At 39.7% G+C, this 24,161-nt stretch overlaps 1 protein-coding gene across 12 annotated transcripts in view; it reads left to right on the top strand.

The window, feature by feature from the left end:
* Positions 1 to 18,215, top strand: part of ARFIP1 (ADP ribosylation factor interacting protein 1) — a 101,961-nt gene extending 83,746 nt beyond the window's left edge. For all 12 annotated transcript variants that reach the window (XM_047798232.1, XM_047798238.1, XM_047798237.1 and 9 more), the window contains one exon: positions 16,344 to 18,215. In XM_047798232.1, the coding sequence (XP_047654188.1) occupies positions 16,344 to 16,499 (156 nt within the window). In that variant the 3' untranslated portion in view covers positions 16,500 to 18,215. The remainder of the gene's footprint in view (positions 1 to 16,343) is intronic.
* Positions 18,216 to 24,161: the final 5,946 nt, after the last annotated feature.

Raw genomic sequence — 24,161 nt, 5'->3', positions numbered from 1 at the left:
TGCAGGAGAGAACATGCCCAGCTGACCAGTGCACACAGTCTCTGTTGGATCAGTTCTTTCGAAGGAGAGGTATTTTGTACACTAGATTGAAACACCTTCCAGGGGATAGCTGCATAATCATGAATTGCAGTTTTTATGGATTTAACTTGGTTCTTTTTTTTTATTTGGGCAATTATGTTTAAAGTACATATGTTTTCTGACCCTTTTTGGACAGAAGCGATCAACCTATTCGGAAGTTAAGTTCATTTTTCTGTGGGTTATGTTAGAGAGGAAGGGATGGTTCAGTCCTTTCATTTCTTAACATTTATTTTTAACTATTACCGCTGCAGGTGTCTCTGTTCTGGTTGGTACCGGTGTATGCCTCGGTACCATTACACATTTTGCTTATTTTGTGGGCCTTGATTATCACCCAAGTCAGTTTGCCAGATTTTGTGATAAAGGTTAGCAATCATTGTGAGATTTCAGCAGATCACTAATAATCTGCATTGGTTTGGGTGGAGTGGTACTACTGCTATTTTTTTTTTTTTTTTTAGTTCTTAGTAGTTACAGTCTCTGTGATTTACTTAGAAGTAAAACCTTTATTATCTCTGAGTAAAATCTCAGACGATACTAGCAGTGTTTAAGAACTTGACTTTGTATTGTTCTTTTACACCTTTTCTTGAAGGCCTGTCAGTAGTGACTCAGTGCTTTCCTGTTGACATTCCTTCTGATATATATATTATGTATTCCTTCCATGACTCATCTACACTTTGTTAGATTTTTAAAAACCATTGGATAACTAACTTTTTTTCCTTATTCCTCTTAATCCTTGTAGTATTCAGGTTTCTATATGGAACTCATATAATAACAAATTTTGATAAAGCTTTTTGATTAAGTTTATAAACTGTTTTTAGGTGCATGAGATCAGAGTTTTGTAAGCTGTATAAGAGGAAAATATATAGCTTTCCAAAATAAAATGTAGAACCATACTTATGAAGGAAACCTATTTTGTGAGTATAAAGATGAGTTTGAGTGGGTCATTGGTTTATCTATAAGTTCCTTCCTGTTGCCCAGTGTCCAAAGGCCTGTGAGAACAGGGTCACCTGATTAATGAAAGGAAATACCCAATTCCTTAACTACTCTTCTGAACCTAAATTAATTTTAAACTAGGAGCTTAGATGCTAACTGGAATGAATTATGCTACTTAATAATTCCCTCTAGAAACTTGAGAATTTCTTTCTTTCTTCCCCTATATATTACCACAGTGCCCAGGGCTTTTTCCAGTTAAAGCACAAATCATACTGTGCCAGAAATGCCTGCCAGTCTGTTTCGTCCCTAGAGGTGGTTCTATGGCTGCATGTTTGGGACATTCCCTTCCTACAGTAAGTGAGTCCATGAACACTGATCTTGGAGTAACCTGCATATGGAGGAAGCTCCTAAAATATTTCGTATAATATGTATATCTATAATCTGAGATCTAGATGGTCATTTGCTAGTGTACTGTATATCTATAATCTGGGACCTCTGTAATCTGGGATCTAGATGGTCATATGCTGCTGAGGTTCAGAGAGGTTAAGTAACTTGCCTAAAGTCTCACAGCCAGACCAGGATTCAAATCTGTATCTAACTCCATAGCTCTGCTTTTAGTTAAGTTCGAGGCTATCATGCTGCTTCAAATAAGGTTCTTCCAACAGTAGCAGAGGGAAAAGATTGGAGCTAACCTTGGGAGATGAAGCCATATTGGTCACATCTAAACCTGGAACCCTTGGAGAGGAAGGGTTAGGACAGGGAGGTAGCTAACATGGCCACCCGTAAAGCTCCAGGGCAATAGACTTTGACGCTACGGGGCAGAAAACCTGTGCATTGAGAATTTTCATGTACTATTGGATAAAGAATTACGAAGCATAGTTCTGTGACTTCCAATTGCTGGAGTTTATAGCTTGTGTTTCATCAGTTTTCTTCTTTTCAAGACAAGCCTGCCCTTTTTTTCTCATAGGATGCCTTTTTTTTTTTTTTTTAACCTACTTGTCAATGATTTGTTGAAACCCATCCCAGTGAGTCAGAAAAATAAACTCTCTTCTCCCACCTCCATATTTGTCTTTCCCTCTCTCGCTCCCTTCCCAGTGCCCACACCCGTATTTCTGATAGTGCTTCTCTCAGCGGGCAGTCGCTTTCATGACAAATCATTTCCAAAGCTATTACAAAGGAATTATGCCTCACAAACCTCATAAAAGGCCAAGACAGATATACTTTCCTGCTTGTTATTTTTCCGATTTCTTACTTACTGGAAAAAGATCAATGATGGGCAAAGTATATCATTACATATTTTTAAATAGCTGGGAGTAAAGAACAGAGTGCGTACTTCCCATAGTAGTTGGAGACTGCTCACTAAAGAATGATTTTGTTCCATCTTTTCCTTACATGTTTAAACCAAGCTACTGCCCCAATATTAATGTACACTTAAGATAAATCCCTATTTTATACAACTACTGGGAAAGCCAATAATTACTTTGAAGAACCTAACAATTGTAAATATATTAAAACTAATAACTTATTTTAACTAGAAATTTCCTCATTAAAAAAAATTATTTCAGGAGTTACCATTGTGGCTCAGTGGTAAGAAACCCAGCTGGTATCTATGAGGATGCAGGTTCAATCCCTGGCCTCGCTCAGTGGGTTAAGGATCTGGCATTGCTGTGAGCTGTGGTGTAGGTCGCAGATACAGCTCGGATCTGGCATTGCTGTGGCTGTGGCAAAGGCGGGCAGCTGTTGCTCCAATTAGATCCCTAGCCCGGGAACTTCCGTATGCTGGAGGTGTGGCCCTAAAAAGAAAATAAATCAATAAATAAATTAAATGAAAAAATAAATTATTGCAGTGTCTCTGATAAGAAGTCATGTAATCTAAATTGGATTTGGGAAGAAGGTTCATTTGGCAGAAATAAAGTACTTTTTTATGGTTTTGATGCCATAAAAGTAATACTTAAGTAATACTATAAATTTTTTAGTCAGTAATTCTGTAAATGGTATTTATGTTCTATTGAGACACTCTGTGTGAAATAATTTTTTTTTTAATGAGGAGAGAGTTTTTGGTGTGATCCACTTGGCATCACCTGTCAGTCCTGCTCTTAAATTTCTCTTACCCAGTTTCTGTTTAAAACTCCAGCTTGTCTCTGCGTTAGTAAGCGGTGTGGAAATTTGTTTTGCCCTTGAACAGTTAAAGTATCATATGGTATACTTTAAACCATTCACCAGATGTTGCTGTAGTGGTTTTGCTTGTGTCTAATCTGGGTTTCTCGTTGTTTGGCAGATCTTTATGGAAGTTCTTGTAATTCAGTTTACAATGATTTAGTATGTTTCTAAATTACTGTAATTGTTTCTGATGTCAGGTTTTGAAAATTGGTCAAATTTGTCATCATCCCATGGCCAGAAATGCTGTATTCTTTTGCTCCATTTTAAATCTGCTTTTCTGTTGTGCCTTTTTTTTTTTTTTTTTGGCTGCACTCGAAGCATAAACATGTTCCCAGGCTAGGGATCAGACCCATGCCACAGCAGTGGCAACACCAGATCCTTAACCCCCTAGGCCACCAGGAAACTCCAAGTCTTTTTTAAGTTAGGAGATATTCATAAATAATTCAACATAGATTTTTTTTTCCTTTCTTGCTGTATAACTATGGAATGATTATATGAAAATTTTTTATGATATGAAAGTTTAATATTGCATTATTCATAATTTTAGAAAGAATTAACTTTTATTTCTTTTATCTTTTCCAACCGTTGTCCTAGTTCCTTGTCCTGAGGCTGTTTAAATGCAGCTTCAGGGCCGGAGACAAAATAGGAGGAAGGTTAAAGTATATCTTTTCTACATTTCTACCTTTCCTCCAAGTGATCTGTTATACTTTTCTTTTTGTTTGTCCCAAACTTTGCTCAAAAGCTTTCTAAAATGTTTACTGCCCTATGAGTAGAGGCAGGTTACAACAGTGAAGGAACATGGACTAGTCTTGGAATAGACTTTCCCAGGTTCTCCCAAACGCCAGCCCCTCTGCTTCTTAGCTGTCCAAAACTTGGGCAGGTTACTTAACTTTCTGAGGCTGTTGTGTTCTTTTTTTAAAACTATAAACAATAGAAGACCATCCAGACCAGATGTAACATATTATCTGTCACACAGAAAATGCCTCACAAAGGTCAGTGCCACCTGCCATGTCAAAGACTAGTCAATCCGAAGTGCTTGGCTGTCTCTCTGATTCTGTATGTTCATCACTTCTCATGATTTCACAGCATAAATATAGAAGTAAATTGAAAAAGTGAAATGACCCTAAAATATTTCCTCCACTATTTTGGCTTTTTGCCCCTTCGTCCAAAATAGAGGGCTTGACCTTCTCCCCCATTTCGCTTTCTTCATCTCTTTCCCCAAGCCAATTCTGAGAAACCAGAATCTTTCCTAGACTGACCAGATAGCCTAGTAAAGTGAACCTGACAGACAAGCCACAGAACTTTAATACTTTTAAGTCTCGTCAAAACTACCCTTGTATAGTAACAGCAGCATAGTCATTCCCAAGACTGCAAAAATTAGTTATCTGTAAAAGTGTATTGCAACTGCTTTTCTAATATAACTTAATTTTTCCCTCTCTTGGTAATGATTTGTATTTATTTAATAACCAAAACGTCCTGAAGATTGTTTGTAGCCTGTAAGAGCTATACTGAATACATTATATAAGCACATATCCTAGCGCACATTAAGATTAGTCAAAAATAAGTAGAAAAGCAAAATATCTAACTTTTTAATTCATTTAATTTAGAAAGTATATTCATTGAGAATTGGTTTATTTTAATTTACCTTTATTTTTGATTTAGTAATAGTTTGATTGGATAAAAGAGTCAACTTACCATTCTTATTTAAATTTGCATCTGAATTTGAAGATATGTTACCAGAACTAAAACTCGTACTAGGATAATTCTTACATAATCAGCATTAATAGAAAAATGAGGCAAGTTATCTTTGGGTGTAAAACAGCTTCAGAGATGAAAGAGACAATGAAATTTTATACTTTATTTCCATAATTATAATTGAAAAGCTGTGAATCCCCAGAGGCTCTCTTTATACCGGGAACCTCTCTGAAGTGTGGATATTTTTAAAAGCTTTTACACATCAACCTTCTCACAATTACCAAGAGAATGTTTTTGTGAAAATGGTTATTGTATCATTTTGTTGTGAAAACTAGAGTTCAGTCCTAAAAAGCATCCTCTTTCCTTTATTTCCCATGGATAAAGTTTCACGTGCAGGGGAGGGGGGCGCATTTTAAATTCACCTGATGCCCCTGTTTTGAGCTTAGTTAGTGGGCAGCCAGGCTTCCCTCAGCTACAGGAAGAGGTATGTCTGTGTTGGATTTGTCACCTGTCAGGGGCGGGGACGCTGACTTGTGTTGACATCGGTAGGGTCAGCTCAGAATTGTCTGAAGCTCTTCCCATTTTCCTACTGACTTAAACTTTCTAGACTGTCGTCTAGACCAGCTCTCTGCAGTCCCAGTACATGAACCAAATCCTCTGCTCTTTTATTTGTCTCCTTTAATTCTGAAACCATTGGGGATAAAATAAAATGCACATCAAAAAAATTTTTATGGCCCAAAGAGCCGAAATTAGCTCGAACCTATTTCTGAAAATTAAAGTTTCACACTAAAAATACAGAAGCCCTTTCTTTAGTTGCTGTGTAATACCAGCCAAGGATCATCTGAAATTGGGAAACGAGAAAGGCCAAATAATACTAGTAGAGCAAGGTGGAAAATTACTTTGACTCAAGTAGGTTACTAGTGTGAAAGCCTTAAAAAAATATTTCAAAATAGGGAAGAGTGTTTATAAACTGGTACAGAAAATTTTCATCTGAATTTAATACATCTCTGATAGAAGTGTCAGTTCAGTCCTTAAAAATAAATAGAAAAATGTTTTCCTATTGAAAGCCATTTGAGCTTCCAAATATATGTATACCTGTATTTACAAAGTAGTTTCTCAGAAAATGTTAATAGAAAGGAACCTTTAAAAAGTGAACTTACTCTTAGTTTTTTTATTATGCAAGTGAGAGGAGAGCTCACATGGTGAACTTGTGGCAGAATGGGAATTGAGCCCAATTTTCCTGAATCTTTCATTCTTTTAACTAGATCAGCCTCCTCCTGCGGTTAATAAGAGTCTTAACTGGCAAAGAAAGAGACTACTTAATGGACAGAGAAAATAGAAAATTGATAAATGGTTTCTTTCTGGTAGATGTGCTTTGTTCCTAATCTGGAAAAAGCAGTTTTTGTTTTTGGGTTTTTTTTGTCCTTTTGCCTTTTCTAGGGCCGCTCCCCTGGCATATGGAGATTCCCAGGCTAGAGGTCTAATCAGAGCCCTGCACCACAGTCACAGCAACGTGGGATCCAAGCCCACGTCTGCAATCTACACCACAGCTCACAGCAACGTCAGATCCTCAACCCACTGAGCGAGGCCAGGGATCAAACCCGCAACCTCATGATTCCTAGTCCGATTCGTTAACCCGCTGCGCCAGACGGGAACTCCGGAAAAAGCCGTTTTCGAACTTAAGTGTGCTCTGTAAACATACAGAATGCATCACATACCAGTTCTAAGCATCATGTTTTAGGGACAGCTATTTTCCTTGAATTCTCTGAGGTGTACTACTAGAGACTCTCCACTCAGAGGTCTTGATTATATGCAGAATTGATTTATGGCTTTAGAGAGGATCAGAAACTAGAAAGACTAATTGCAACTTTCTTAGTTTCATTTTTAAATCTCTCTACTCATCTATAGTCTTCATTTTTTTAATACGACATTTGAAATGTCATGAAGCATCATCATATTCCTATCATTGGGTGTACGCACAATATTGTGTGTATAATGCATATGTAAGTTATTGAGCATAATGCAGTGAACATCTTTGACCCATCACCCATCTCAAGAACTAGATCATTACCAATATTTTGTTTTCATCTTCATGTTCCTTCCCCTAAACCACCTTCTCACTTCCCCGTTAGCTTACATTTTCTTTATCCATTCTACTCTTAACATTTGCATTGTTTCTGTGTTTGCTGTGAATGTTCCTGACCGTGTCTTGCAGTAAGGCTTTGTGAGTTTCAACTTTATAAGGTACATTAAGACAAATTGTTTCCACTGTAGATATAGCAATTTATACCCCCACCAGCAATGTAGCAATGTATGCAAATTCCCTTGATCCACATTCTCTCCAGATGAAGTGATTTAAATGGTATTTTTGTTGTGCTTTTTTGTTTTTTTGTTTTGTTTTGTTTTTTAGGGCCACACCTGTGGCATATGGAGGTTCCCAGGCTAGGAGTCAAATCAGAGCTGCAGCTTCAGGCCTATGCCACAGCCACAGCAATGCAGGATCCAAGCCGTGTCTGCAACCTACACCACAGCTAATGGCAACACCGGATCCTTAACTCACTGAGCAAGGCCAGGGATCAAACCCGCATCCTCATGGATACTAGTCAGATTCATTTCTGCTGAGCCACAATAGAAACTCATGTATTTTTGTTCATTTTTATTTCCCTATTTTTTTGGCCATGGCATGCAGTGATTTGATGTGGGATCTCAGTTCCCAGACCAGAAATTGAACGTGGGCCACAGCAATGAAAGCACCAAGTCTTAACCACTAGACCACCAGGAAACTCCCCGTGTCTCTCATTATTTATTAACCACATGTGTCTGTGACTTTGCCCATACTTCTACTGGGCGGTATGATTTATAGGAGTTCTTTTTATATATATACACATGTATTTTTTTTTTCTTGTTTTGGCCACAGCTGTGGCATTCAGACGTTTCCAGGAGAGGGATCGAATCTAAGCCACAGCTGCAGCAATGCTTGATCCTTAACCCACTGCACCACAGTGAGAAGTCCTGTATACTTTTTTGCTTATTTATTTGGTACAGATATCTTCTGCCATTTGTGGCTTATGATTTTACCCTCTTTACAATGGCTTTTGACAAACTGAAGTTGTTAATTTCACTCAAATTATCCATCTTTAGTTGTTAGTATCTTTTTGTACTATGTGTATATCTTTAAAAAGATCTTTTCCAATCCAGTGTTGTAAGATTTTGGTTATACAGTATTTTCTTGTAAAAGCCTTAGGATTTTTTTTTTTTTTTTTGCTTTTTGCTTTTCACACTTGAGAATGCACCTGGAGCTGCTTTCTTTACATGGCAGTCAGCAGCCCTCCTTACTTGCAGATCCCATATCCACCGTCCACATCCACAGGCTCAGCCAGCTCTAGATCAGAATTCTCTGTTGGTCGAAAATGCGGATGCGGAACCCTTGCATACGGAGGACTGACTGAGCCGTTTTATACAACGGACTTGAACAGCCTTGGGTTTTGGTGTCTGTACTTGGGTTGTTTCCTGGAACCTGCACCAACAGCATGTGAGTTAGGGATCCAGTTTTCACCCCAAGTGGATCAACAGTTTTCCCAGTGCCATTGTTTTTCCCCACAGCTTTATTGAGGGATAATTGACATGTAATAACTGCACATGTTTAGGTACAATTTGACATGTGGATGCCCATGAAATCATCACCAGAACAAGACAATATGTATGTTCATCACCCCAAACATACAACAGATTTCCTCAAACCCCTTTGTAATGCAAATCCTCATTACCAGAGAACCACTGATTTCCTTTCTGTTACCATAGATTTGTTTGCATGTTCTACATTTTATATAAATGGAATCAAATAGTTTATTCTCTGTTCTCTCTTTTTTTTTAAGGCTACACCTGTGGCATATGAAGTTTCTAAGCTAGGGGTCCAATCAGAGCTGCAGCTGCTGGTCTACACCACAGCCACAGCAACATGGGATCCGAGCCACATCTGCCACCCACGCCACAGTTTGCAGTAATGCTGGATCCTTAACCCGCTGAGTGAGGCCAGGGATTGAACCTGCATCCTCACGAACACTATATTGGGTTCTTAGCCTGCTGAGCCACAACAGGAACGCCTGTTTCTGGCTTCTTTCACTGCACATGTTTTTGTAATTCATCCATGTTGTGTTTATCAATTGTTGGTTTCTTTTGTTGCTGAGTAGTATTCCATTGTATGGAATAGCAAGGTTTAGCTGTTCCCCTGTTGCTAAGCATTTGGGTTGTTTCCAGTTGGAGGCTCTTAATACAGGTAAACTGCTGTGAAGGTTTACATACAGGTGTCTCTGCGGCATACGCTTTCATTCTTCCCAGGCCAGTACCTAGTTGCGGAATAGCTGGGTTGTATGTATACATACATATGGGAACAGTAGGTACATGTTTAACTTTTTAAGAAACTGGCACACTTTTCCAAGATGGTTGTATCATTCGACATTCCGACCAGTAGTATTTGAGAGGTCAGTTTTTCCACATCTTCACCAATAAAGTATGGTTTAAAATCTTCAATTTTAGGGAGTTCCTATCATGGCAGAGTGGTTAACGAATCTAAGAACCATGAGGTTACAGGTTCGATCCCTGGCCTTGCTCGTTGGTTTAAGGATCCGGCGTTGCCATGAGCTGGATGTAGTGTAGGTTGCAGACTTGGCTCGGGTCCTGCGATGCTGTGGCCGTGGCGTAGGCCAGCAGCTATAGCTCCCATTCGACCCCTAGCCTGGGTACCTCCATGTGCCGCCGGAGTGGCCCAAGAAATGGCAAAAAGACCCCCCAAAAAAAAATTAATTTTAGCTACTCTGGCGGATATGTAGTGGCATCTTACTGAGATTTAAGTTGGAATTTCCCTAATAACTAAAGATGTTGGTCATGTTTTCATGAGCTTATTTGCCATCTGCGTGCTTATTTCCTCACTTCTTTTGGGTCTTTATTCAGTGTCACCTTAGTGAGACCTCTTCTAGCCTTCTTATTTACATTGAGACATCTCTCCTGTACACACATCTCATAATCCTCATTGCTGCTTTGTTTTTCTCTGTAGCAAATGTCATCATCTGACACACTGCATATTTTGCTCTTTATTCCCCAGTGGATTGTAAGCACCTGAGAGCAGAATTGTCTTTTTGGCTGATTGCTTGCATTCCAGCCCCTAGGGTAGTGCCTGACACCAGACCCTGGTAATATTTATTGAATGAATGAACATAAGTAACATTTTTGATGTGGTTATTTTTTTTTTCTCTGAATAGGACTGAGGATCTCATTAGAACACTATGAATAATACAGATCCTCAGCAAAGTTATGATATAGACAGAATTTATCTTTCAGAACCTTTTCCTTTTTTTAATAATGAAAATGTTAAACACCTTCAAAGGAATGTTTAACATTTAGACAAAACATAAAGGGTAACAACAGCTAATAGCAGCTGCGCTCCCATTACCCAGGTCAAGAAACGAAACCATCAGTACTTTCGAAGCCTCTCTGTGCTTTTCCCTTATTACCTCGTTTTCTCTCTTCTCCCGCCATAACCTCTCCTCTGAGTTTCGAATATTGTTCCTATTGGTTTTCTTTATAACTTTACCACATCTAAATGTCTCATTTCGTTAGGTGTGTTCTTGAACTTGATGCAAGTGGATCCTGCTCTGTCTGTTCTTCCTGAGACTCATCAGTGTTAACACACGGAGCTGCAGTCACTTGCTTCCTCTCTTACCCAGTATCCCTTTTGCATCAAGAGACCACAGTTCATTCATCAGTTCTCCTGTAAATACAGATTTGGGGGGTGTTTCCTATTTCTTTTGATACTAAAGATAGTTCTGCTGTGAACATGATTTTATGTACATGCCTTATGGAATACAAGTGCAAGTTTCTTCTTCTTAGTTAAATTGCTATTCCCTAGGGTATATGCAGCTTTCACTTTCCTAGTTAATGCCAGAATGTGTTCAAAAGTAATTGTTCAAATGTATACACCAATCAGCAGTGTACAGTTTTCATTGTTTTAAGTTGTCCTAGTATAGAGGGTATAGCAGAGCGTCCCACATCAGTTTTAATTTACATTTTCCTGTTTTCTGATGAGGCTGGGTGTTTTTTCAGATTTAATTGGCCACTCTTGTCTCCCCTTCTGTAAAATGCCCATCCAGGTTATTTCTTTTTTTAGTTGAGTTGTTGGTTTGTGGGAGTTCTTCACATTTTCGAGTCCTGTAATGCAGACCCCTTTCCCCAGTTTGTAACTTGTATTTTCACTATCAGGTTCTTCCTTAAAACTTCTGATTTTTTATCTTTAAGAGGTTCTTTCATACCAAAGGTCATCTGGAAACTTTTCCACCCTTCTGTTAAAACATACTGCCCTCGGAACCTTCCTTTGACCAGTCCCTAACAGTCTGTTAGCCAGAGGAAATCTGAAACTCGGTCACCCTGGCAGAGGGCACTGAGAAGAGGTCAGTTTGAGAAAACATGTGTATGTGTGTAGAAATCAAATGAAAGCCAGCCTGTAATGTTTTATTTTATTTTACTTATTTTTTCTAGCATAATTCTAATTGACTCTAGTGTCTTACAGCAAAGAGATTTGATCCTGAAATCAAACTCCAAACATGTAAGGTGCACCCTGGTTATAATTTGCTTAATTAGTATAATTTGACCTTTTCTTAGTAGATACTTACACAAATCAGTTTATCATTTTAAAGCTTGTTGTAAAAGTGATTGCAATGTAAAAACTTTCTGTCTAGACACAGAAAAAGACGTCAGGATAAATTAATGAAAGTCTGTGTTAAGAATATTTAAGCAAATTTTCAGTGTAATACTGTTAATTTGAATAGTACTAAACAATGAATTTGGAAGAAATTAGGTGCTTTCTTGGTGCTTAAAAAATTTCGTTCATGTGGAGTTCCCGTTGTGGCGCAGCGGAAACGAATCCAACTAGGAACCATGAGGTTACAGGTTTGATCCCTGGCTTTGCTCAGTGGGTTAAGGATCCGGCGTTGCCGTGAGCTGTGGTGTAGGTGGCAGATGTGGCTCAGATCTGGCATTGCTGTGGCTGTGGTGTAGGCCGGCGGCTACAGGTCAAATTAGACCCCTAGCCTGGGAACCTCCGTATGCCGAGGGTGCAGCCCTAAAAAGACAAAAAAAAAAAAAATTTTGTTCATGTTATTTTTTTATTTTTATTTTTTCTTCTTAGGGCCACACCGTGGCATATGGAAGTTCCCAGGCTAGGGGTCGAATTGGAGCTGCAGCTGCCAGCCTGCACCACAGCCACAGCAACTCCAGATCCAGTCTTCGACATGTTGCAGCTCAAGGCAACACCAGATCCTTAACCTGCTAAGCCAACGCCAGGGATTGAACCTGCATACTCACAGAGACTGTGTTCGGTTTTTAAGCCACTGAGCCACAGTGGGAACTCCAAAAATTTGTTGATTTTAAAAACACAGAATTGTAGGGTGTAAAGGGACCCTTAAGCTTTCTTGAGATGATCATCAGGCAGAGAAATTCCTTCTGCAGCACCTCTGCTCTGGGATTGAAGGCAGGCGGTGTTGGTAAACCAGCTGCCTGTGCAATCTTAACAAAATTTATTTGCTTAGCCCACATCTCATTTTCCTTATGCTGAGGTAAACTTCACATCAGTTTCTCTGTTTCTTTTTTCACCCACAGCACTTCTTAAACACTCTAACATCTGTAGGTTTTTCCCCCCAACACAGACCAGCTCTCTGATTTTCTGGACACTAGCTGGCGTCTTACAATTCGGTTTGGTCCTGACACGTGGGCTCCCTCTCCACGACCTGCAGACGCCATTCATTCAAAGTCCAGGTTGTCACCTGCGCTTTTGACTGACCTGTTTTACATCAGTGGTTCAGCCTCCTCCTCAGGTTCAGTCACTTCCTATAGCAACTCACAAAGCTCTTATTAGATCATTAGTTCCTTACAAAAAATATTAAAGGATGCAGATGAAGAGGTGCACAGGGCAAGGCCTGGAAGGGTCCTGACACCAGAGCCTCTGCCCCCATGGGGTCTGGTGGTGAATGCCTCAGCCAGCCCAGAAGCTTTCCAAACCCCATATTTGAGGGGTTTTCATGGAGGCTTCATTACATGGGTATGGCTGATTAAACCATTGTCCAGAGGTTAGGGGTGAGGCTGAAAATTCCCACCCTCTAAGCACAATTGAGTTCCCCTGGCAACCAGCCCCCAGGCTTTGGTTATCTAGGGGCTTTCCAGAATCTCCTCGCTAACCCAGAGTCAGGTATGGTTGAAGAGGGTTTGTTAGGAACAACGCAAGACCCTCCTTTCACCTCCAGGAACAGAACCAGAGACCAAACAAAACAACCAAAGATGTTCCGGGAGCCCCCTGCCCCATGGCCAAAAGAGCTGTTCCCTTGGCCCTTATCGCTCAGGAATTAACAAGCATTTTAGGAGCGCTGCGCCTGGAATGGGGATGAAGACCAAAACATGTCTCTCTCACTATAAATGACAGTGTCACAATCTTACTTGTTACACGTTCCACATCAGTGGGTTCTAAACAAATGAAATTTGATTTTACTAAGAAAAGTCAACGTCATTCTAAGATTCCTCTGAAGTGGAATGAGTGTTTATTCTGTGTCAAGACAGTGTGCGAGGTAGCATCTTGTTTCATTTAACCCTTACAGCAGCCCTGCACATTCCCTCTGTAGCAGCATCCCGGAGGAACTGATAAAGGCCGTGGCCAGTGGGTAGAAGTCCCCTGAGCCTGGGAAGAAGAAAACTGGGAAGTGGTACAGCTGAGCTTGGCAGGAAGGCCTCCCGATTCCAGAGCTCTTTCCGGCCTTTTCTGTAGAGGAACAGTACTAGTGATGGGGATGTTTTACTCATGACCCAGAAGAGCAACGAAATGCACAGATTTAGGGAGGCTGTGACCAGGAGCAAGCCTTGCCCGATGCAAGTCTTCCCAGAAAATGCGATGTCAGAGTTCTCAAAAATCCAGCAGCGCGTGTACTCCTCACTGCACCGAGTTAGGTCTGGGCTGCTCAGGAGCAGTTTTGCCGCTTGTTTGAATCTCTGTTCCTCAGCCACTTTCTCTCTGTTTCTCTTCTATATCGCAACCACCCAGGTTATTATTACCTTTCCTCCTTCTGAGCCTGTCCACCTCCCTTAGATTTTTCTCCCTTTCATAGTGTTTTCTAAACCCTCATTCAGTCCTAGGAAACCGCATTCTCAATTGTTTTCGTAGATGTTTCTCTTGTCTTTTGCTGCATAACAAAGCACCCAAAACTTAGTGCCCCCGGAACAACAGTGATGTGTTCTTTCCTGCGGTTGCCTGTGTTGGGAAGGTGGGTTCTTGGGGTTTCACTTTGAGCCGCAGGCCTGCTGGGCCCTGGGTGCAGCTGGGAAGACCGGGCCTCTGTCCCTTGGGGCGCTCCTTCCCCACGCTGCCTCACAACGGCCAGCACTAGCTGTCAGGTCTCGTTTTCCAGAGGTTCAGGCCAAGCTCATTTTCACTGCGGAAGCCTCCCCAAGGGTATGGATTGAGAGGGCTGGTGGGGGCCGCTATTGTAACAGTCATTATACTAGTATACTCTGCTCACCTCCTGATTGCCTTCTAGAAACCTGCTTTTCCTATGATTATCTTGTTTCTTTAATAATTGACTGTAGGTGGAAGTTCATCTTCCTTTGAAATATCCCCCTTATCTCAGAACCAGAGGGCAGGGGACTTGGCCTTCTCCCATTCCAGTGCCCACCTCCACCCTTTCTTGAGAAAACCCACTTCCCCCCACAAGTGCCTTTTTTTTTTTTTAAGTTAACAGGATATATTTTTACTGCCCACTTATCATATTAATGATTCTTTTCTACTGCCCGCTGACTTATCCTTGTATTCTCCATCCTTAGGACCAGCCCTGATGCACAGCATTAAAGGTTTCGTGTCATCCTTTTAAGGCTTTCATTTGGGAAGGTTGCAGGACTTAAATGTCTGACCAGATGAATTCAAGATACTCTTTTTAGTTCGTACAGACATTTTTTTCATTGTCGTCATTTCATGCTATCTGGTTCTCTTAAATTATCTCCCTGCCAGTAACTTTCTTATCTTTGTCAGAAAGAGAGAAAAAAATGCCTTTTATTTTTTAAACAACTTGAAATGAACAAGCAGCTTCAGATGCCCTAAATGTTAACCCAGCTTCTTCTCAAATCTTGAGATACTCTTTCCCTGGGGTCAGCACTTACTTGGTTTCTTGCCTCCCTTTCCTCCCCCTAAGAATGTCAGCTCAGGAGGGCAGGGATTTCCTTCTATCGTCCCTTTGAAGAATGCCTGGCACTTACAAGGGACTTAATAGCTGTGGAATGAATAAATGAGTGGAATAAAAAGTTACTTCAAATAAGTAGAAATCTGTTACTAACGGTGTGCATAGAGCAGTCCATTTGCATGTTTAAATACTGTCTGTAAACCTAGCACATGTCTCAAAGGGTGCATAATAAACTGTTAACAGTGATTCTCTCAGGCAAGGAAAGGCAAAGAAATGCAGAGTGGGTCAGGAGATTTTACTTTATAATCTTGAACGTATGCTGTTTTATCATATTGTAATTCTTAAAGGCTTTACAAATCAGAAATAGCCACTATAAATATATTAGGGTTATTTCCCTTATAGAAGTGTATGGAAGAAGAGATGTGTGTTACTGGTGAAGACAGCTATCATATCCTGGATAAAATGTTATATCCTGTTTTTTCACTTAGCACCATATTTCAGTCATGTTTATTACATCATTAAAAATTATTAAAGCTTAATGTTTTAATGAAAACATTTAATTAAAGCATAAAGTTTTAATGAATATTGCACGGGATGGGTAGAGTTTATGTTATACTTTATTGTTGAATATTTTGCAGTTATAAGTAAGAGCTCAGGAAACACTTTCAATTTATAAAACCTTTGTGATGCTTTACTGATTTCTCTAAGAGTCATAGAGGTCGTGTTCCTTGGTTAAAACCTGCTCTTGACATCATTATAAAAAGCGATAAGCAATTGAAAATGACTGAGAGGCATCTGAACTGTAAGTAAGTTGGCTTCTGGGCAACACTTGGTGCTGCTTCTTCAGTCTCTACTGAGAACTGCAGTGTTTAAAAGTACCCTGCCCACTCAGAGGGCGGCCTTAACGACGTCCATACTTGGTATAGATCGTATATCATAGAGTAATTACTTATGTGCAGTTTTCGCCTCAAAATTTTGGTTTTGAGTATGCTTATGATGTATTAGTACATAATCCATACTATTGATAGTTTTCATTAAGGTATGCTCTGAAGTTTCTTAAACTCATCTCTTCCCTTCGGGGAAGCTAAAAAGTCATCGGAGGCTCTGTAGCTTGGCAGAGCTATGTGTCGTTGGTGTGTGTGTGGCGCTCTTTGTCAAAACAGCTTTTCCAGAGGAGAGATACCCTCCCTCCTAAAGGCACATGGTCAGTCACCATATGTTTCACTGTCGCTGGTGTTAATGCGTGGTCTTATAACTCTGCCCTGTTCACAGGTTAAAGTCTTGCACAATCAGCTGGTCCTTTTCCACAATGCCATTGCCGCTTACTTTGCTGGGAATCAGAAGCAGCTTGAACAGACACTTAAACAGTTCCATATCAAATTGAAAACCCCTGGAGTGGACGCCCCATCTTGGCTTGAAGAACAGTAAAAATCACACCTGGAAAAGAAAGAAAAGGAAGTCATATTGTTATATTTCTAAACAAACCTAATAAGAATTAAATGGAAATGGGAGAAGAGGGAAAGGGTGACAGCCATTATAGTGATTCTTGCACAAACAGCTTTAATTTTTCCCTATTTCATACTTTAACAATTGAACTGTTAAATTTGATGGGAAGGTGGGTGTTTTAATGTAAACATAATTTCTATAATCTGAACACAATAATTCTCCATTTTGAGAAATCCTTTTGTATTGTGAAGGTTGATGGCTATTTCTCTAGCTTGAAAACACCTAATATAGATTTGCACTGACAAGATAAAAATTCAAGGTTTTTGGTCCCACAGGTGAGGACCAGTCGTAACTTTTCAAGGGAGGTTTACATGATTTGTATCAACATCAGATATTTTATATATGAACATATTAAACATCTTTAAGAGAGTCATTTTCATCTATTGTCTTAAGGAAAAAAGAAACTATTTTGCAGAGTAAAATTATATGGTGTTCCTGCAGCATCCACATAAAGGAGGCAGCTCTGACGAATGACTGATGGGCTGGTGGAGTTGTGGCAAATACCTTTTTAAAAATGAATCTGTACCATTGTAGTTTTGTTTAGGCTTTTTCTTAAAGACAGAAATCACACTGTCATTTCTGTGAGGCTTTTGAGCTTACGAATTTGTGTCACCCAAAGTCATGAAACGGTTCTGTTAGCAATTTCTTTTGATTCGTAATGAAACCTGCTTAAAAGAATTCTTTTGACAGGTGGACTTGGAAATAGAAATTCTTGATGGTTCCTAGAGTAGAAACCTATGCTTTGAAAGCTAGTTTGGGGTAAATTCCATTTTGACAGACGTGAATTCCTAGACGCCTTTCATTGACTTCCATGTGTAACAATACCGGTTAAGCCTTAAATCACAAATATGTGCCTTCTCAGATAAAGTAATTCTCATTCAACCAATGTACATAAATCCATAAAGAAGCCCCTTTCAGATAATGTTTGACGTGTCTGTTCCTTCCTGGGAAAGGAGCACTGTGTATAAATGTTGAGTTTCTATGTACTCGTTAAGCCACATTTAAGGTTTATGAAGAAATCAGCTTTTGAATTCGCTCTTCGGTTTTTCTTCATTCCTTTCGTGGAATGGGAAGACGGAGGACTTTTCACTTGTGTAAAGAAAGGGTGGTGTGTGTCCGTGTGGGGGTAGCAAGAAGAAAGGGGCTGGAGAGGCCAGTACTGCTTCATTTGCTCAGCACTGTGGGTTTTGTGTTGTGTGGTTGGCCTGTCTGCTGTGTGGTTTTTATCAGTAATGGAATCCTTTTTCAATATAAGTTCTCTTGATTTTTGTCATAGACATGAATTATTATTTTGAGAAGTATCTCTGTACCTGTTCATTTCTTTTGTGTTGAAATGAAGTACTTAAAATTACTGTTATACATGACCTTCGTGGACTGTAAGATTTGTTATATATGTTCAGATGCCATTTAGCTGACTTTTTAATTAATATGCCTGTGTCCAGTGCTTAACACAGTGTCATGTGACTGTAAATCACAAACCTATTTTAAATCATTCCCTCCTGTATATTTGTACTCTGAGAGCCTTATTTTATTCTTCCAGCAGAATTACTACTTGTGATAGTTCATTTACATTCCCCAGAATGTGCCTCTGGTGTGAATTTTGTATTCTTATTAAAAGTGTTTGCTGCAGCACCCATTTCTTTGGCTCTTCATAATTTAAAATGAGAAGCAGTTATTTGGAGAAAATGAGGACATGGGATTGGTCTTTAAAAACAATGGAGGAGTTCCCATCGTGCCTCTGCAGTAACGGACCCACGCACGAGTTCGATCCCTGGTCTCAGTGGGTTGAGGTTCCAGCATTGCCATGAGCTGTGGTGTAGGACGCAGACGTGGCTCGGATGCCACATTGCTGTGGCTGTGGTGTAGACTGGCAGCTACAGCCCTGATTCGACCCCTAGCCTGGGAACCTCCATATGCCACTGGTGCGGCCCTAAAAAGACAAAAAATAAATAAAATAAAAGTTAAAAAAAATAAAAACGGTGGTGCTTCTGTCACTTACAGTTGTTTATTTAGTAAGTTACTTCTTCCCTCAGTCGGAATCTCACGGCAGGCGAACAAGTCCACTCAGTACATTTCAATAACAGTTGTAAGCTGAGGAATTAAATAGTTCATGGATTGATGATTTTTCAGATTAAACTAAAAAGATCAGTGATTCTGAGTAGTGGGTATATATGCAAAACAAATAACATATTAGCCAGTGGTGTATTTACTTAGGAAAATAATTCGCATTCATTGTAGGAAAAAAATTTGAAGATAATCTCAAAAAAATTGAGGATAAAAGAAATAACTTCCCAAATCAATAAATACGACATGAGACCGACCCCCTAACTCCTGCTGAAGTTACTTTAGTTTTTTCTGTCATAAGCTCTAATTTGAATATCCTTTAACCTGCACTCTTAGCAGGTTATTCCCATAGTTGAGATTCTTAAAGCGAAAATACACTTCTAAGACTGTTACGCACTGCCAGTTGGCTTTCAAGACAGATTTTTGCCAGTTTACACGCATGAGCCTGGTGAGCATATTTTTTAAGCGAGTGAACATGAAAGGACATCAGGTGTGTAACCTGCAGAACATCACTTTTTAAAAATGTTTAAGCAGAAAGGGGAAGATTATAGGGAGCTGAGTTCGGAGGATCCTTTTATAGAGAAGAAGTAGGAGCAAAGGAGGAGAATGATTTGATTGTAGCTTGAGCATTGATTATTTGGAGAAAGCCTGGTTGATTGTTCCTGTATGGTTGTCAGGTTTTGATTTCTTAACCTTGAGGCATTTCAGCCTTGGGTTTTGGTTGGCTTCCGGAAGCTATCTTGCAAAGGCATTAAAGCCAACACAGTCCAGTGGCCTCCTTGTTTAATTAATTTCAATCCCAAAGCTCCCCAAACCCAGGAAGAACCTGGGTTCACAGGAATAGTTGAGCTAAATCTAGACTTGAAGAAGCCTTCTATCCATATTTCGAAGCGCACTGATAAGGTTACTAAAGCTTATCCCCTAGCACGTTCCTTAGAGATTATGGTTAGCCCCTCCCTTTTTTTAACAAAGACCCAAAGGCGCAAAAAAACGTTAAGTTAAACTGCCTTAGCCAAGCCCCATCTCCAAGTGTGATGCCAGATGAGTGTTTGCGATGAAGCATGAATTCCCCTTGAAATCCTGCCACTTCAAGTGCATAATTAAATCAGTGTGTCAAAAGTGTCACTCTGGAGTTCCTGTCGTGGCGCAGTGGTTAAGGAATCCGACTAGGAACCATGAGGTTGCGGGCTTGCTCAGTGGGTTAAGGATCCGGCGTTGCCGTGAGCTGTGGTGTAGGTCGCAGACGCGACTCGGATCTCTCCTGCGTTGCTGTGGCTCTGGCGTAGGCTGGCAGCTACAGCTCTGATTAGACCCCTAGCCTGGGAACCTCCATGTGCCGAGGGAAGCGGCCCTAGAAAAGACAAAAAAAAGAAAGTGTCATTCTTCTACTGAAGCACTACGTGTATAAATGTCTTCTTAGCCGAAAAAAATAATCCAACCCCAACCCCAAAAGGATTCATATTTAGTAGAGTTCAAAGTATAAACGACCCATTGATCCTCAAAGAATTTTGAAAAAGAAATCATGAACCTGAAAAGGGCTATATAAAGTAGAATAATGCATATTGAGAAAGCAAAAGATAAATCTTTTAATCATGGGACTGTGAATTTGAAGAGCAATGTAAGTATCTCGTGTGCCTAGTCTCCTTTTCCCTGGAGAAAACTCTAGGTGTGGAAAATAAAAGCAAATAACTTAATGGGATAACTCAGTGTTAACACATATATAATTTATACACTTTTTGCAAAGTACTAAGAATGCCTGTATTTTGTAGTAATATTCTTCAATATCTTTTGCCAGTAGCTCTTTTCTTGAGCCTTTCAGTTGCCTGGGAGAGTTGAAACCTCCTGAGACCCCTCATCACTCAATTCTCACCAAATTTAGACATTTAAAAAGAAAAAAAGTATTCCCCCTGTAAGACTGAAGATTTGTTTATTGGCTAAGACTATCCAGTTATGAATAGGCTATTTTCTGACCAAAAGGCCAGTATATTTTTCATTAGTTCAAAGCTTTTCCAAGGACAACAGGTCCTTAGCTATTTTTATAGCATAGCAAAACCTGTTAAAATAGAACGGCAATGCAAACAAATTTCCTCTTTTGAGGACTTTCATTAAATTCTATGTTCCCGCTTGAAGGTTTCCTGTTTGACAGGTTTCCTGGCATAAATGGGCCTTTATAATAAATTGCCAAGTAAGTTCTCCTAATGTACAGAAAACTCAAGTTCAGCTTTGTTTTCCTGGAATAAAGGCTAACTCTTAGCAGTTTCTGTATATTGAGAACTATTTGTTATTCTGGTCGTAACTCTAATATGGAAAGAGGAGACTGCATAGGAAGAAGGAAATTAGGCCCGGTCTGACAGCCATGACTCTGTTCCTGTGCACTTAATTGATTACTATGCTTTCAGAGCTGGAAACGTCAGTGACATTTTTACAAATGAAACTTCCATTAAAAAATAATAATAATGTGTTTCTCCCCAGCAGACTAAAAGATTCTAAAGGGTGTAGTTTGCATCTCATACTCTGTTGAATTCCCATAACCCGGGAAAGTGCCGGAAGAATAACAGGTGTTCTATAAATGTTTGTTGAATGACTGAGTGAATGTTGAAGACATATGGGAATGAAAAGGGCACACGAAACATAAAAAATTAAATTAAAATAAAACCATAGTTTGGTTTGGGCCCAAGCCAGGCTTTGCCGTCAGCGTGCTCTGTCAAAGACTGATATTTTTGCAACTATGGTTTATCACGAGTTACTGAGTCCAAAGGAAGATGCATGAAGAACACGATGCCACTTTGTTGATCCTAGACATGAAAGAAACTTTCCATAGCTTAAACTGTCACATTGCTTTGCTTTTGGTACAGGCATATGTTTGTGTAAATATCTTAGGAGTGAAACGTACACCTCACTGGCATAAGGGCACACAAGGAAGGAAAATGTAAACCATGAGTCTTCACCATTTCTTGGAGTTTTATCATTGGAGTTAAAAGAAAAAGCAAACTCACTGTAAAAATAAGGACTGGACGGTATTACAGGGTAAGGAGAGGAAAGGTAATTTCATCCCTGTGGAGCTTGCTGAAAAGTTTTAAAATTATGAAATTTTTAGAATCATGAATTAAGTACTCAAATTATTTTTATAAATAAAAATCACAAGTAAAAACTTATTTATAAATAAAAATTGGGAGTTCCCTTTGTGGCTCAGCGGTTAATGAACCCGACTAGGATCCATGAGGATGCAGGTTCAATCCTTGGCCTCACTCAGTGGGTTAAGGATCCAGCATTGCCGTGAGCTGTGGTGTAGGAAGCAGACGCCGCTCAGATCCCACCTTGCTGTGGCTGTGGCGTAGGCCAGCAGCTGTAGTTCCGATTCAACCCATAGTTTGGGAACTTCCATATGCCTTGGGTGCGGCCCTAAAAAGCAAATAAATATATGTGTGTGTGTATGTATTTTATTATAAATATATTTTTATATATGCGACTTTGATCCGCCCCCTAAATGATTTCTAATTCTATATTAGGGAGCTTTTTATGAAAAACTCCCTAAAGTTTTAGGCAGATAATTATACTTCTTTCCTTTGAGGAACATAGATGTGCTTATTACGGCTAGACTCAGCTCTTGAGAAAGGCACAGGGTATGCTTTTATTCACCCTACATCCCAACTCCTTGCAGTTCTTAGCTCAAAGGAGCTGTGTTGGAAAGATGCATCTGGTTTGTTGGGGTTTTTTGTTTGTTTGTTTGTTTGTTTGTTGCTGCACCTACAGCATGTTGAAATTCCCAGGCCAGGGATCAAGCCTGAGCCACAGCTCCACCGGAGCCACTGCATTTGGTGATTGCACTGCCATTTCATTTGTGTTGTAAAGGAATTTATAACTTAATCTAAATCAAGGTCAGAGTGTTACCTAAGGTAGGAGGATGTTTACTGATGAATGGCTTGTTTTTTGTTTTTTGTTTTTTTTTAATGTAGTGATATTGGCAGACAGAAAAATCACCAGTTGGAACCCCTAATGAAATTTTGTTTCACACAGGGATCACAAGTGGATGCTAAAATCATTAGAAATGGAAAGAAAACAGATTATGTCCATAATACAAAGTATTACCCCACATCTTAATGTGAAAGGGAGAAAAGTGCCATTTGTAAGATTTTTGTGTCTACCGTCTAAATCAGGTGATCAAAGTTAGCATCGCTAATAGCCTGATAATCATGTGCCTGCAGATATGATGCAGTATAAGTTACGCAACATCGCTTATGAGATCTTCCTGCTGAGATTGTTTCACCTGAATCTAGTCAGACCTTTGGCCTTAAATTCCAGTGAACAGAAAACACTGTGGCACGCGGGGGATGGGGGCGGGGGCGGGGGGCGGGGAGAACAAGTTAAATGATACGGTGAGGAATTAATCAGATCAACCCAGAATCTGGAGCTTTCCACAAGATAATTGGTGTGGCTTCTTCAAAAAATCAGTCACAGAAGAAAAAATGTCTTAGAAATTTGTGATAAAAGAGACTTTAGATTACAGTTCAAAAAAATAGCTTTAGAAAACATTTTGAGAGCAACAGATTAATTCATGTATTTGATGTGAGGAGGGGCTTTTCATTAATTTTTTTAGGTCTACTATTGCAGTACTGTGGGAAATAGCCTTATAGGAAATGCATGCTTAAAAAGCATCTAAAAGTGAAGTGGCGTGATGTTTGCAAGTCTTTTTAAATGGTTCAGCAAAAATATATCCATTCGTACAAACATATTTTGAGAGAAAGCTGGAGGAAAGAGAAAAGGAAGGAGAGAAAGACATGTTAAATAAGTTTGCAGTCGTCACAGGTGGTGGATGTGTGGGATTTCGTTCCACTGGTCTTTTTTTCTTGCTTTTTTTTTTTTCCTCTTTAGGACTGTACCTGCAGCATATGGAAGCTCCCAAGCTACCAACCTACACTACAGCCACAGCAACCAGGATCCAAGCCACGTCTGCGACCTACACCACAGCTCACAGCAACACTGGGTCCATAACCCACTGAGCGAGGCCAGGGATGGAACCTGCATCCTCATGGATACTAGCCGGGTTCATTACCCGTGAGCCACAGTGGGAACTCCCTCATTGTACTAGTCTTTTAGCTTTAACTTTTTTGAAATTTTTCATGATAAAAAATTAAAGATACCTTTTCTAACGGAAGAGTTATTAAAAACTGCCAGTGTACAAATATAAGTTAAGCAATCTAAGTTTTTATAAGAAGTGAAGCTATAAGCGGGAAAGTTTGAAGAACCGCCTCCCTCTTGGGCTAGGATGGCAATCAGGGGCTTCTTTTGGTGATGACCAATTACACGGCTCCCTCCACTTCTGCAGATGTCAAAAGCCCTCCTGGCAGAATGTGAAAGAAATTGGTTTGTATCTGGAGGCACAGAAATTGCAGAAAGTGTAAAGTTGAGCCTTTTTCTGTTTGTCTATAAAGATTACAGAAACAGGACAATTGAAGCAGAAATAGTTTAGGATATGAGACTCAGAAAAAAAGTCATGTAAGAAAAGATGCATTCACTCAA

The sequence above is a fragment of the Phacochoerus africanus genome, chromosome 10 (genome assembly GCF_016906955.1).
Source record: "Phacochoerus africanus isolate WHEZ1 chromosome 10, ROS_Pafr_v1, whole genome shotgun sequence".
Classification (NCBI taxonomy): domain Eukaryota; kingdom Metazoa; phylum Chordata; class Mammalia; order Artiodactyla; family Suidae; genus Phacochoerus; species Phacochoerus africanus.
Note: the sequence above shows the minus strand (reverse complement) of the source record. Positions and strands in the feature narration are given on the sequence as shown.